The sequence below is a fragment of the Natator depressus genome, chromosome 10 (genome assembly GCF_965152275.1).
Source record: "Natator depressus isolate rNatDep1 chromosome 10, rNatDep2.hap1, whole genome shotgun sequence".
Classification (NCBI taxonomy): Eukaryota; Metazoa; Chordata; order Testudines; family Cheloniidae; genus Natator; species Natator depressus.
This window is the reverse complement of record NC_134243.1, coordinates 17405427-17419693: the sequence shown is the minus strand read 5'-3', so window position 1 is coordinate 17419693 and position 14267 is coordinate 17405427. Positions and strand designations below refer to the sequence as shown.

Sequence of the window (14267 nt, the reverse complement as noted above, 5' to 3'; positions counted from 1 at the left end):
ATTGCTTTCCTGCATGCAGACAAGCAGCCTGACACAATAGCTTGAAGAGCTGTGAATTCACAAGGGTATCAATGTGTTAACTCTGAAACCTAGTAATGGCAATTTAAAATATCAGCTACTTGGCTGCTGCTCACTTCAGCTTATAACTGAAATATCCAGCTAATGAACTGTATCCATCATTGAATGTACTGGTAAATACTGGTGGGTGATAATTAGAGGCACTAGTTGCTTATCTCTAAGGTTATGATTATATCACAGAATCCATGACTTCCAGAGACCTCCATGGTATTTTTGCTTCAGCCCCAAAATCTTAGCCATACTTGTCACAGATTGCTGAGGTATGGAATTAGAAGTCCAGGTCTTCCAGTCTTCCCAAAACTATTGTTTTTCAAGTCACCTGTACCTTTCCCACAACAAAGGAAGAAAGAGGAGAGGTTTCCTATTTGCATTTAAAACAAAACCCCCACCTCTGGTATATTCCCATGTGTCAAAAGCTACAACTGTCCTTTTCCCAATTGTCAAAGTTCCTTTTTCATCCCTAGCAATTTCTACAGTGCAGTTATCATCATCTGTGGCACATTCAAGATGTAAATTTTGGTGATATTAAAAAATTGTATGTAATATCAAAATACATAGCACTAAAAACTTGCTATCTGGATTTATTTAAAATAACCAAGTTTGTTCAATTTATCTGTTGCTGCAGAATTTCCAGTTTTTGCAGACATCCAGAGCCGATGCTGCAGAGTTAAGGCTTAGATCATAATCTAAACAACCCAACAAATTAAACATCTATAGATACAAGACAAACTGCTTATGGTCAGCAAAGTGAAATAAATTGGTTTCCGCCATATTGACTGATTGCATAGATTGTATGACTAGGGTTGCCAGGCATCTGGTTTTCGACCGGAATCCCTGGTTGAAAAGGGATCCTGGTGGCTCTGGTCAGCACCGCTGACCGAGCCATTAAAAGTCTGGTCAGCAGCGCAGCAGGGCTAAGGCAGGCTCCCTGCCTGCCCTGGTTCTGTGTGGCTCCCAGAAGCAGCTGGCATGCCTGGTTCCTAGGCGCAAGGGTGGCTACGGGAGCTCCATGTGCTGCCCCTGCCACAAGCGCCCGCTCTGCAGCTCCCATTGGCTGAGAAACGTGGCCAGTGGGAGCTGTGGAGGCAGTGCCTGTGCGTGTGGGCAGCGAGCAGAGCTCCAGGCCCCTCCACCTAGGAGCCAGACATACTGGATGTGTCCAGGAGCCACCGGAGGTAAGTGCTGCCTGGACAGAGCCCGCACCCTGAACATCCTCCTGCTCCCCAACCCCCTGCCCCAGGTTGGAATCTAGAGTTGCAAGGTGTCCAGTTTTCAACCGGAATGCCTGGTCGAAAAGGGACCCTGGTGGCTCCGATCAGCACTGCTGACCAGGCCATTAAAAGTCTGGTCAGCGGCGCAGTGTGGCTAAGGCAGGCTCCCTTCCTACCGTGGCTCTGCGTGGCTCCAGGAAGCAGCGGCATGTCGCCACTCTGACTCCTATGCGTAGGGGCAGCCAGGGGGCTCTGCACGCTGCCCCCGCCCCAAACGCTGGCTCTGCCCCTTCCATTGGCTGGGAACTGGGGCCAATGGGAGCTGCAGGAGTGGCGCCTGCGGACGGGGCAGCGTGCAGAGCCACCTGGCTGCGCCTCTACGAAGGAGCTGGAGGGGGGTCATGCCGTTGCTTCCAGGAGCCGCTTAAGGTAAGCGACACCCGGAACCTGTACCCCTGACCCCCTCCAGCGACACAACCCCGGACCCTAGCCCTGATCCCCCTCCCACCCTCTGAACCTCTCGATCCCAGCCTGTAGCCCCATCCTGCACCCCAGAACCCTCATTCCCAGAGCCAGCACCCCGAGCCAGAGCCTACTCCCTGATCCCCCTCCCACCCTCCAAACCCCTCAGTCCCAGCCCAGAATACCCTTCTGCACTCCAAACCCCTTATCTCCAGCCCCACCCCAGAGCCCGCACCCCCAGCCGGAGCCCTTCCCCCCCCCCCGCACCCCAACCCCCTGATCCAGCCCCTTGAGAATGAGTGAGTGAGGGTGGGGAGAGTGAGTGACAGAGGGAGTGGGGGATGGAGTGAGCAGGGCTGGGGCGTCTGAGATGGGGCAGAGCAAGGGTGTTCAGTTTTGCATAAGTAGAAAGTTGGCAAACATAACCTGCTCCCGCACCATAACTCCCTCCCAGAGCCTGCACCCCAACCCCCTGCCCCAGTCCTGAGCCCCCTCCTGTACCCCTAACCCCTCATCTCTTGCCCACCCCAGAGCCCACATCCCCAGTTGGAGCCCTCACCCTTTCCCGCACCCCAACTCCGTGCCCCAGCCTGGTGAAACTGAGACAGGGTGGGGGAGAGCAAGCAACAGAGGGAGGGGCCTAGGAGAAGGGCTGGGGGGCGGGGCCTCAGGGAAGGAGGTGGGGCAAGCGTGTTCCATTTTGTGTGATTAGAAAGTTGGCAACTCTGTGTATGAGAAATGACTGAATCAGATCTCCTTGTTCTGTAGTCAGCTTTGTTTCACTTACGTAGGTTTCTAGTGCGCGCTCTGTCGTGCAGTGGCTGTGTGTGTATGTCCATACTGCACCTAGCAGAATGGATCCTTGATTTCAGATGAGGCCCACTGGCATTACTGATAAAATAGATATTTGTCATGAAACAGAGGCCACAGCTATTTAAAAAAGGGCTACGTTTTTTGTATCAAGTCTGTGGCTGTGTAAAATGTTTGAACCTATGAGCTTTAAAATTACATCACTCGTGTTTTTGCTCAGCATGTATTTACTTTTTACTGCAATATTTAAAAAAATAAAAATAAAACTGCAATTAATAACAGTTAAAAGCTGCTCTAGCACCAATTGAATGTGGTGCATCAGTAGTAACCATACTGACTGTTCATTCTAAGCTTTCATTTCTCATGTTATTTTGTCAGCATGCAAGGAAAGTAGTTTCCAAAGAGTAATAAAATAATAAAACAAAACCTTTTAAATAATAAGTTCTCTGAGGGCTGGGGATGATCTTCCTCTCCCACTCCCTGATTTCTCTAGAGTATGCTTGTATTTGAAAATTCTTCATGTAATGTATTCTCTTTAAAATAAGTGTTGCTTAAAGTGAGTAGGTGAAAGAAGGCTATGTAGTTGGTATAAAACAATACAGACTACTTTGAAAATTCCTGCTATTATCTGAATTTAGTCAGTATTGCCCATGATTTTCAGTTAATCAAGTTTTATTTTAGAATGCCTTACCATTTTTTAGGTATACAAATAAATATAAACCTGGTGTAAGCAACATGCATATATAATTCCGGAGTCACCTGGATAGTTGCACACATGCCTGATTTCCTTATACTTATGGGACTAGGTTTCCCAGGTATACAGGGAGAATCAGCTAGAGGGGTTAAGCATTGAAGAGAAACTGGTGTCACTTGTCCCAGTAACACATTTTATAATAGTTAATGATCTGGAAAATTGGGGTGACAATGTCAATAAGCCAAATTTTTGTCCAGATTGTCAGCTTTGCATTCATATAGTAAGTTACAAACAAAAGGTATGGAACAGCTAAGTGAAAAATTTACATGAACAGTGTATGAGGTATGTGCTACAAAATGGGCACAAGCCTTTCAGTTTTCACCAATATTTCTGAAATTCTCTTTCCATGAACACTATTGCTTTGACAGAGACAAGCAGCGTTTCTGCAGTTGTAAAGCGGTATGGTAATATATGAGGGCTCCAGGTTTGTGGTTGCTGGAACACTCTGCAAAACTATATGTTGGTGCTTGTATTGGATAAAGCATAAATTGTCCATCAACTTAATCAATCCTGCTCCTATTAAAGTCAATGGCAAAACCTACCTAGCTTCAGTGAAAGCAAGGGATCTGGCCATATGGAAGATTCGTATGTTGTGCTGTATGTTGCTTTGTGTTGCAGCGTGCAATTAAGATCAGCCAATGGTAATAAAAACACAGGTGTCAGGTCTTTATGAAGGATTTCATATGCGGGTGGGGTCATTTTACAGCTTTAAAAACTATCTGTTTTAAATATCCAGTATTGTTTTGCAGCAAACACACTTACATAATTATTCCAAATTAAACTCAGATTTATTTATGCTTGTTTCTGCAGTTGATTCCAATGACACCCTCTATGGTGGAGACTCCAAGTTCCTGATTGAAATTAACAAGCTGTGTGAGACAGTGATAGCTCAGATCCTGGACCATCTGAAGACCCTTGGACAGGAGGAGGTATGCCTTTTCTTGTCTTATTACTGTACAGTGCAACACCAGATCACTTGCAGAGCTCAATAAATGAGCCTTTTCAATTGATACTCCTAGGGAAATTTTACGCCAAAAATTTAAAAATTCCTTGCACAATATTTTAAAATTCTGCAAAGTTCTGCATATTTTATTTGTCAAAATAACACAATATAATCACACTGGTTTCAATTATTTCGGTAATTTATTTGAACTACAATACAATGGATGGAGAATGGGAGTGGGGAGCGTACAAATATATGCAGCCATATGCTCAGTGTTACATCATAGACAACTGAAGAGCAACTGTGGGCTGGTGAGTCAAACTCACAATTTATATTGGCTACTGACCATTGGTAGAAAGATCAGTAGCAAACAGTTCATGGAGCACATTTTGATAGGAAATTTTTTCAGTCCAGAAAGTTAGACCAGTTCTAATAGCTAAAGCACTATAAGCATTTATAAGGCCACACTGTCCTTTACACCTCACTGGCAATGTAAAGGAGTCTTAAAACTTTTATACCTGTTTTGTACTCCGGGGGGGAATTCACAAAGACAATGGGAACAATTCACTAAACAGGCAGGCTTCTACATTCTGGTCTTCCCACGCTTACCTCCTCAGAAACACCCTGAAGCCCTGCCCCTCCATGCCGAGAGTGCTGCGATAGCGAGACAGAGGGACAGAGTGTCTCTTTCTCACATGCACAGCTACCCAGTCCACTCCCTGCAGCAGTGATTTACGTGTCTACTGGCTGTTCCGGGCGCCCAAACCAATCTGCCTGCACTGCTGGGGAGAGGTGCGTGACCGCTCTTGGGGTTTCCCTTTGCTTCCCCGCCAGAAGCCATTTTTCTGCGGGGAACCAAAGAAATCTGTAGGGGACATGAATTTTGCGCATACACAGTGATGCAGAATTCCCCCAGGAGTAAATAATTGACAGTGCAATCTAGTGTGTTGCTGCTTTTGGAAAGCCCTGTGAATGTTTACAATGCTGGAGAGGATTGTATGGTGTTACTTTGGTTAAAAAAAATAAACAGACATCATGTAGGCAACAGTGGGGTGAAGAGATTCAGTAATATTTATAGCCCCACTATTTGTTGTTGTACTCTTTAAGAGATGGATTGTTTAGCTGCATTCTGTGCATGACATGGACAGTCAGTTGTACCAGAGAGAATTGTTTTTTGCTAGGCAGTGGATGCTGCTCTGGTGCCAACTTTGGTTCTGCTGCTTTTCTTGAGGTGTAATAATCTCTACAACTCCCTTCTGTTCCCATTCCCTCCCAGCTGTCACTTCACTCCTGACCTAAACCAAAGTCTCTACTTTCTCCCTAGTCCCAATTGCTACTTTTCTCACCAACCTAACCAGACCTCTGGAATAGGCTAATGGACAAAATGAGAATTAACCCATTGGTCTGTTCTGAGCTAAATGCAGTGGAAATTACTTTATTGGTAAAGGCTCTGCATCCCAGAGGGTGATTAAGAATGATTTGCTTAGTTGTAGGGAGTACTTTCACTTTTACCCTATTTTGAATAATGGTTACACTAGTTAAAACAAAGCACAAACCCTTGTCGACTTATTGGATTCCTTGATTTCGGGTTTATACAGTATGTGAGATCAAAAACAGCTCTATGGGCTCATCTTTTATGACTGGCATTCTCCATGTTGCTGAACTCCTCACCTCTGCATGAGAACAGACTATGCCCCTGGTAACATGTCTGTTTCTGAGCTTCAGTTCCCACAGCAACAGCTGCTTCTTTCTTTTTTTTCTTTTTTTTAAACTATCTCTATTAGACTTAGGTCTCATGTCTTGTAGCCTGAAATACAGGGCAAAGTGAGTCTTTGATGGAAAGAAAATAGAGCTGAAGTCCTTCTCTTATGTCATTTTACTTGGCTACTCGCCAAATAGTTCAGGTGGTTGGGTTTTTTTTCTTCCCCTTCTGCTGGGATTACATTTTAGAAATTCTTCTAAAGAGAGATCCGTAAGGTATGCCTCCAAGAATTCATTAAGCAACACGCACTTGAGAGCCCAGCTACTGCTGTTACAGTAGTATTTCCTCTGCCTTTGATATCAAATACTTTCTCATAAAACAACTGTAGAGATTCAAAATTAATAAATCCCACATTTTTATGGTGGCATATTCCAACATACAGCATAAACTACGTATGTACAGTAGCACAGTGAAATACAGCTATCTTTGGATGCAACAGCAAACCAGCACCCTGTGCAATGGCAAGGACACCAAAGCAACTTCTGCTCTTACAAATAGTGCCATGGGATCTTTTTAACGTGCTCACAGGACCGGGTTTTAAGATACTCTGTGAAATACCAAACACAGTAAACTGTCACTGTATTTAGCTCACACAGGCTGAGCCTGTCCTGCTGGGATTGGGACTTGTGTTTCCAGGAAGTCTAGCTTTACAAACCTGATGCTTAGACTACTAAGAGAGTCCGTCTAGCTAATTCACTGAAGCAGGAGGTATTATGGTCCAGTAGATAGAGGGACACTGGATTGAGAGTAAAGGGACACACATTCTGATCCTAGCTCTGTTATTGGCAAGCTGTGTGATCTTGGGCAGGTCACTTCACTTCTGTGCCTCAGTTTCCCCAGTTGTAAGGTGAGGGGATATTTGCCTTCCTTTACAAAGTGCTTTCAGATCTGTGGATGAAGAGCACTATACAGAAGCCAAGTATTTCTCTCTTTTTTCCTTTTTTTTTTTTTTTAGGGGGTGGGGAGTGTAGGGGTTGATGATGATGTTGATTAAAGTCACATCCTTCAGCTCTAAAGCAGTACTTGGCAGAAAATCATCTCAGATTTTATTTTGATCACTTCAGTGTTGGCGACCTTTTATTATTTGGCTGCTCATTTACATGAACAAGCCTCTGCTGATATTGGTTTTCCTTGGTTCATTTCATTTGAAACCCATAAAAGGGAATTGATTTTCATATAATTAAATGATTTTGCCAAACTGCAATTTGAAGGAAGAGAAGTGAATCTGATGTTAACACAGTATGCTCCTCCTTTCTTCCTATATTACTTTAAAATATCTTTTAAAAATTCTGCTTCTTTTGTGTGATAATGTTTCAACTGAAATTTACAGTCCCAAACTACCGTATACAAATAGTCTGTGGTCATGGGAGTGTGCCACTATACTGTTCCCTGCTTTGCATTTTTATTGCATTTTGGGCTGGAAGGTTTTTTGTTTGTTTGTTTGTTTTTAATGCAGAATTCTTATAAATGTTAAAATCCTGCCTGCTGCAGTTGGACTGAGTCGTGAACAGTCAAATGTATGCATGTTTCATGCAGAGCCATTTGCTTTGGATCCAAAACCAAAGTGTTACAGTAGCCAATGTTACACCAGGAAGTGAGGTGGTCAGCGTCATGTCCGACCACTTTTGACTGCCCTAACCTGATGGATCAGATATGCCTTTTGCACCTGGGTGATAACTGGTGATGGCCTTTCAGGGTGAGATTAAGTGAGACCTGAACTCTCAACTTTCGGGATTGTAGTCAAGCTCCTTAATCTCTCAGCCACCACACCTCTTTACCCAATTAGCTCACCTGTTTTTTATTTTAAAGATGCTACAGATTTAAAGTTCTTCCTGAAACAATTCTCTATTATTGTCACTCCAGTATTGTGACTAAAGCCTTCAAACAGTGATGGCTTTGTTAGCTCCTTGGAGCAGGGAGCATGCTTCCTCCACTGTTGGGAAAGTATCTGCAAGCTGTAGGAGTTGCCAGAAACAAATACTTGCAATTCTCAGTTATCAGAAGTCCAAACTTCACCCTGCTCCTCATTCAAATCATACATCTCAAAGATGAGGTGAACTTACAGTGTTTTCATAATTTCCAGCAACTTGGTTAGTCTACAGCCAGTTAAGATTCTTCATTCCAACATCTCATCTCGCTTCCATAACAAAGAGGTATCGAGTGGTCTCCTGAGCACACTTGTGATACCTCTAGAAAAGCAACTACTTTCTATTAAGTTGTCAGTCTGAGAAATGTAGCCAGGCCATTGTTGTAGCTTGCGGTTATCTTGGAAGGCTTGCTCAGCGGGAAGTGTCTCGTATTGCTCTTTAATAGTGGCAAGAGTGGGAACCATCCTGATCTCTGCTGACAGGGATTTCTCTGGCCTAGGGCCTTCAACAAAAGTGCTTCTGAGAGTATTGCCATGGGCTCCATCATCCATGAACCCCATGTGGCAATAGAGAAACGAATAGCTGAGTTGCTGAGCTCTACTTTAATGAGGTCTTTAAAAATTAGGGCCATGGTCTTGAAGTGTATCCTGAATCTGATAGGTAGCCAATATAGGGCTTGGAGCACTGGAGTAGTGTGTTCTCATTGGTCTAACCAGGAAAGCAAGCTCCTGCACACCAAGCCAGCTGGAGTTCCCATGTAGAGTGTGTTGGAGTACTCCTAGAGTGAGACTGACAAATCACAGAGTGCTGTTTCAAGGTCTGTATCCACAAGAAAGGATTTAGTCACCTGGCCATCTGAACAAGGAATTTCTGCTTGCTGCTACTATTTAGGAATGCAGGAGCAATGATGAGTCCAAGAGGACCCTAAGACTGTGCACATACTACCTTAGTAAACAGGGGACTTGCGCTTACAACAGTTGGCAAGTTCAGAGCTGCTGCTGGGTTATTAGTGCTTCCTCTGTTCCAGTCAGCATCACCTTTTACTCAGGCTGAACTTGAGTCAGTTGTCTTATATCGAGGGGCTTTATTATCCCAGAGAGGAGGATAACTGTGTAATGGCACTGTGTGTTAAGTTCTGAGAGCTTGATATTGTCTGCTTATACCATCTAATGATCGTCCCTAATTGACTAATGTGTATGAACAGGCCCCTGAAGGACTCTTGAGGAGAGGAGAAGCTGCCCACTGTGACCTCTTGAGAGGAAGGAGCACATCTAAATTCCCAAATGCCTTGTTCCTCACAGCATGAAGCTCTAAGCGAGCAAATTTCAACGGAAGGCTGGAGTGAATGCTAGGAAGCAGGATTGCTATTGTAAGCAGTGCTAAAATGGATAATAAGACCAGCAAGATCACATTTTTCTCCATCATGCCATATTAAATTAAGATATTACTTTACTCTTTGCTGGAGGGGATAGGACATGAGGGACATAACAGGCCACATGTTCTGGGCTTGTGTAGTTCTTTCTTTATTCCAGTGTCATCTACACACTGTTTCAAAGATTATGAAAAATACCTACCAAGTGGGTACTCTCTGCTCTCTTTGGTGTAGGAACTATTAGTCTCATGATTTGTGACTGCCAGAAACTTGATCTATTCCTCTCTGTTTGCTGCCCATAAATACATCCTCATGAGTTGGAACGCCCTCCACAATTCCGTCTTGGTTATGTCAGTGGAGTTGGCAGGTTGTTGACATGGATTTCTCATTCAGATTTGAGGTCAGTGCCATGTTACACAAATATTCTTGTTGATCATAATGCAGAGTGCTGCACGCCTTCTTGCTTTTGTTCCTTTTTATATAGTGGCCTTTACTCCATCTTCTCTGGAGTCTGTGCATCTCTTAACTTTGCAACTTCTAACATATGATTGGATCCCCATCTCCTACTTGTTCCTGTGTGCTTACCTCAAAATACTGTGAATTGTAATGTACATCCCTTCCTTCTGACTCTGTCTTGAACGTGCTGCATCCTTTTTGAAGTGTTCTGTATGTTATCAAAATGTTAAACAGAGTGTAGGCACATACACAGGCATATATATTGTGTAGAAATACAATGTGGTGGGGATATCCAGGGGAGAGACCTTTGACCACCTCTCCTGCACTCTGCTCAATAATCTAGCTCCACTAGGATTATTACTATCGTAAACCTGCAGGCAGCTTCAAACAGTCTCTCTTTTATGTTTGGATTCAAGCAAAAATATATAGGCACAAGTGGTTAACCAAAGGTGGAGGGGGAAAATAGTCCAGATAATAATTTAAATGCTCTAAACATTTCTGAAGTATTTCTCTAAAATGTACAAGTACAAAATACATGGTGGAGTGGCAAAAAGGCTTTGCATCGCATAATTCTCCCATCTCAAATGCATGCTGTCATGCCACATCATATATTCTTTCTTTTATTTTCCTTTTGCCCAAAGATGTTGGTCCTAGTGCAGTGCTTTCTCTCAGCTCTGATAGTTACTTTCTAACTACTCATCGTTTCCTGATAGTTTGCTAGATATGTTGCTGTGCTTCCTGTTAGAGTAGTGTTGCTGGGACAGACTGATGGACCGTGTCTGTGTCCAGAAGTGGCTACATTTCAATAGTGGATGAAATGATGCTTGAATCTAAGGCTGTAAAGAGCTTTGGGAGCCACTGGGATGAAAGGTGCTACAGTATATAAATGTAAATGGAAGCATTTTCTCCGTGACTGCTGCACTTTACTCCCATTAACACTAGTGGGGATTTATGTACTCACTGAGTGACCCATAATTTTTGTAATAAAAGTTTTTAAGAAAGGGGGTTTCAATCTAATATTCTAAGCGCCACCTCAAAATAAAAGTAGTAATCTATTGAAAAGTAGTCACTTGTACTATGTGATGACTTTAAATATTCAACAGTGGTGACAGTCAAGTACTCCAATGCTATGTGACCTTGCCAATTCAGTATTTTTTTTTGTAAAATATCTTCCTATCTATGTAGCAGCTGAACATGCTAAATAAAGAACAGAATCAGTATGAGCAGAGCTTACATTCTAAAGGCACTTATGAATAAAATACAGTGGCCCAAACAACACAGTGGCTTGTTGTCTTCATAGCTAGATGCTTCACTGACAGACCCATTGTCCAAAGTTTTCTAAGGTAGTTTAGCATATGTTAGGTTTGGGAAAGCCTCCCAAACTAAGGGGCACCATGAATAAAAGAGACAGTCACAAGTGGGAGAAAAATAGATAAAATAGTGAAGGTCTGAGCCTACATTTTATTAACGTGTTTGCTAGAACTTGTTACCGTGAGTAATCTCTCTGATTTGAAAGAGTTGGCGTGTTTGTAGGTTGGTCGCTAAATGCTTAATGATCAAGTGCTACTGCCCCCAGTGGGGGTGGGTATCTTCTCTTGTCCTTATTTAGCTGCTTGGTCCATGCCATCTCCTTTTTGATAGCGTGCATATGCAATTAGTTCTGCTGGCAGTGATAGGAAACGTTAATTTCTTTTCACTGCCACAGCAATACTGTATACTGGCCATAGAATTTACTGGCTGAATTTAGAGAAGGCTCAAGTGAAGTATGAAATTTGTTAATTAATGTGGGGGGTTGACTATGATTGTGCACTTGCTTCTAACGGCTCTTCAATTGATTCAATTACTGTAGTAGATGAGGCTCTGCCTTTTAATCAACGGTCTCTTTTCCAAGTGAGCCGAACACAAAGCACAGCTCTAGAAAAGCAAGGGTAAATAAATACCTCCTCTCAGCCAGGACCTTTGATAAGAGCAGTGCCTAGCAGCACAGGCATAACTAACAGTGGAAGTGGTGTCAGCATTTCCATTATGCATGCCCCGTGCTGGTGGTGATGCTAAGAGGTCTGTAGTATAGCTGTGTAAAGTTGCTCTATAAGAGACCTGATTTGCAAAGTTTTGCAATTAATTTTTTTTTAAATTGTCAAGGGGTTCTTCCCCGCTGCCTTTTGGAGCAAGGAAGCCCTCTCCCTTTTTTCTGTATCTCTTGGGAGGAGACTTAGACTTAGAATCTCCTGCACCTAGTGGTGCATGAGACAACCCATTCTTTCTGTTGCTGTTTATCCAGACCAAGATGTGACTCCATCATAAGTTGTCTCCACGATGGTAATATCCTTTTCAATCATCCTGCGATAGGTCATTCTTTGTCTTCTGTGACTTCTTTTTTCTCTGCGTGGAATCCAGTCTGAAATACCTTGAGCTTCTGCTATGGGAAGGCTGATGACAAAGCAGTCTCTCCCTAATTATTGAGTCCACAGTCGGGTGACCTGTGCAGCACAACACTTTCTCATTGGTTACACAATCTCTTCAATGAATTTTCAAGATTCTTCTTAAACAACGGTGGTGAAATGCATTCAGTTTCCTATCATGTATTTCCATTATCTGCTACTCCTGGTGGAATGCTGCACCAAAACACTGAAAATTCTGCGCACAGTATTTTAAAATTCTGCATATTTTATTTGTCAAAATAAGACAATATAATCATGCCAGTTTCAATTCTTTTGGTAACTTATTTAAAAATACCTGTCAGCAAGTATGTCTGTAACAATACAGACAACAAAAAAGATTCAAGGAATGTTTTTTTGACAAATAGATTCCTTACTAGGTATATTAATACAGAACGTTGAGTAATTCACTTAAACTACAATACAGAAACGTATTTCCTGCATGCCTCAGAACCAGTGCAAAGGTTTGGGGAGTCAGGGGTAATGGAGGAGCTGAGGGAGAGGGAAGCAGTTGTTCGGAAGGAGCCTGGGAGTGAACCGTGTGGGTGGGAGAAGTATGGAACAGGTTTTTTGGGGTGTGGAGGGATTGTTAGGGAGTTGGGGAGCTGAGCCCTAGCCTCTCCCAATCCATCAGACACATCAGGCCCTGTCTTCATGTGTCCCTGCACCTGCTCACCCCATCCCCATGTGTCCCTGCACCCGCACTCAGCCACCCCTCTCTACTCCCAAGTGTCCCTGCACCCCCACTCCCATTCAGCCCCGCTCCAGTTTGTCCCCACACTAGCCCTTCTGACCTCCAGTCTATGTGACCCCCCCCCAGCAATAACTCCCTTCCTCCATCTGTCTTTTCTTCCCCACCCCCATATCCCATGCCTCCTCACTTAATCCGAGGAGTAATCTGTCATGTTTCCAGGGCTTACAATAATGTTGGGAGGACAATAGCATTGTATTCTTCTCACTCCTCCAGATGTTTGACACACAGGAAAATGATCTACTGCCTTTACCATTCTTGCTTTGACTTTCTTAGTGAGCTGGCCACTAGCGGATATTGTACTTCCAAGATAGACAAAGTTGCCAACTCTTGTACTCTGCTCCACCAATCTCACCTCCGCCTGCGCTGACAGCATTTTCTCCTGTCTCCGTGATCTTGGTCTTCTGCATACTGATACAGAGTCCCACTTTGAAAGCTCTTGGGAGGAGAGGGCCAGGGGCAGTTGGGCCTCAGTCCTGTAATATGTCTTACTTGCCTCTGCCTTTCATTCCCTAAAACACAATTTGACTGCTGTTGCAACCACTAGTAAGCTAAGCAGCAGGGCCAGTAGCACTCCATAAGGTTTAGTGCATGGTTGCCTGTGTTCCAAAGATCCTTTGTAGGATTTCCTTGACTATAAAAAGTGGGAGAAACCTCCTGGCCTCAAGAGACAGCAAGCAACTGTGGGGAGGACCTCTGGGAAGACAGTGCTGAGATCCCTGTGGAAGCTGCTGTTAGGCGTGAGGGGCTAAAAGGGAGGTCAGGCTATATGAACATCACCCCAAGTCTGCTGGACTCTTATGAATCTGGGCTAATATTCACAGTCCTAATAGGATCTTAAAGGCACCCTGATCTCAGGTAAGTTCAGGGTTCTAGTATCATAGAATCATAAAATATCAGGGTTGGAAGGGACCTCAGGAGGTCATCTAGTCCAACCCCCTGCTGAAAGCAGGACCAATCCCCCACTAAATCATCCTGTAGAACCTTTCAAACAGCCCTGTCAGTGAGGTGGCAGAAGAGGTGCCCATGTTCAGTACTGTGAGTATGCAGTAGTGGTGGTGTTTACAGCTACAACCGTTCAGATATCCAGAATGCACAATATTAGAAAAACGTACCAAGTCATTGAGCTAAACTGACACCTGATGTAGGAACTGTTGTAACTCACACTACTTTGGAATGGGGCTGAATGAGTAGATAGGTGTTTTTTTATTTGTCCTATTTTGAGGACAAATGCGTGGAGGACTAGCCCCAAAGTCCTTGCTAATGTTGATAATGCTAGGCCTGTTTGTTACAGAGCATATGTCTAGCTGTTGGTAAAATTCTCTGGACTGTGTATAATTATCAGGATATCTATATTTTGCT

General features: G+C 43.6%; 1 protein-coding gene across 2 annotated transcripts in view; it reads left to right on the top strand.

Annotated features, from left to right (window-relative positions):
* VPS35L (VPS35 endosomal protein sorting factor like) overlaps window positions 1–14267 on the top strand; it is a 121866-nt gene that overhangs the window by 104727 nt on the left and 2872 nt on the right. For both annotated transcript variants that reach the window (XM_074965354.1, XM_074965353.1), the window contains one exon: window positions 4126–4244. In XM_074965354.1, the coding sequence (XP_074821455.1) occupies window positions 4126–4244 (119 nt within the window). The remainder of the gene's footprint in view (window positions 1–4125; window positions 4245–14267) is intronic.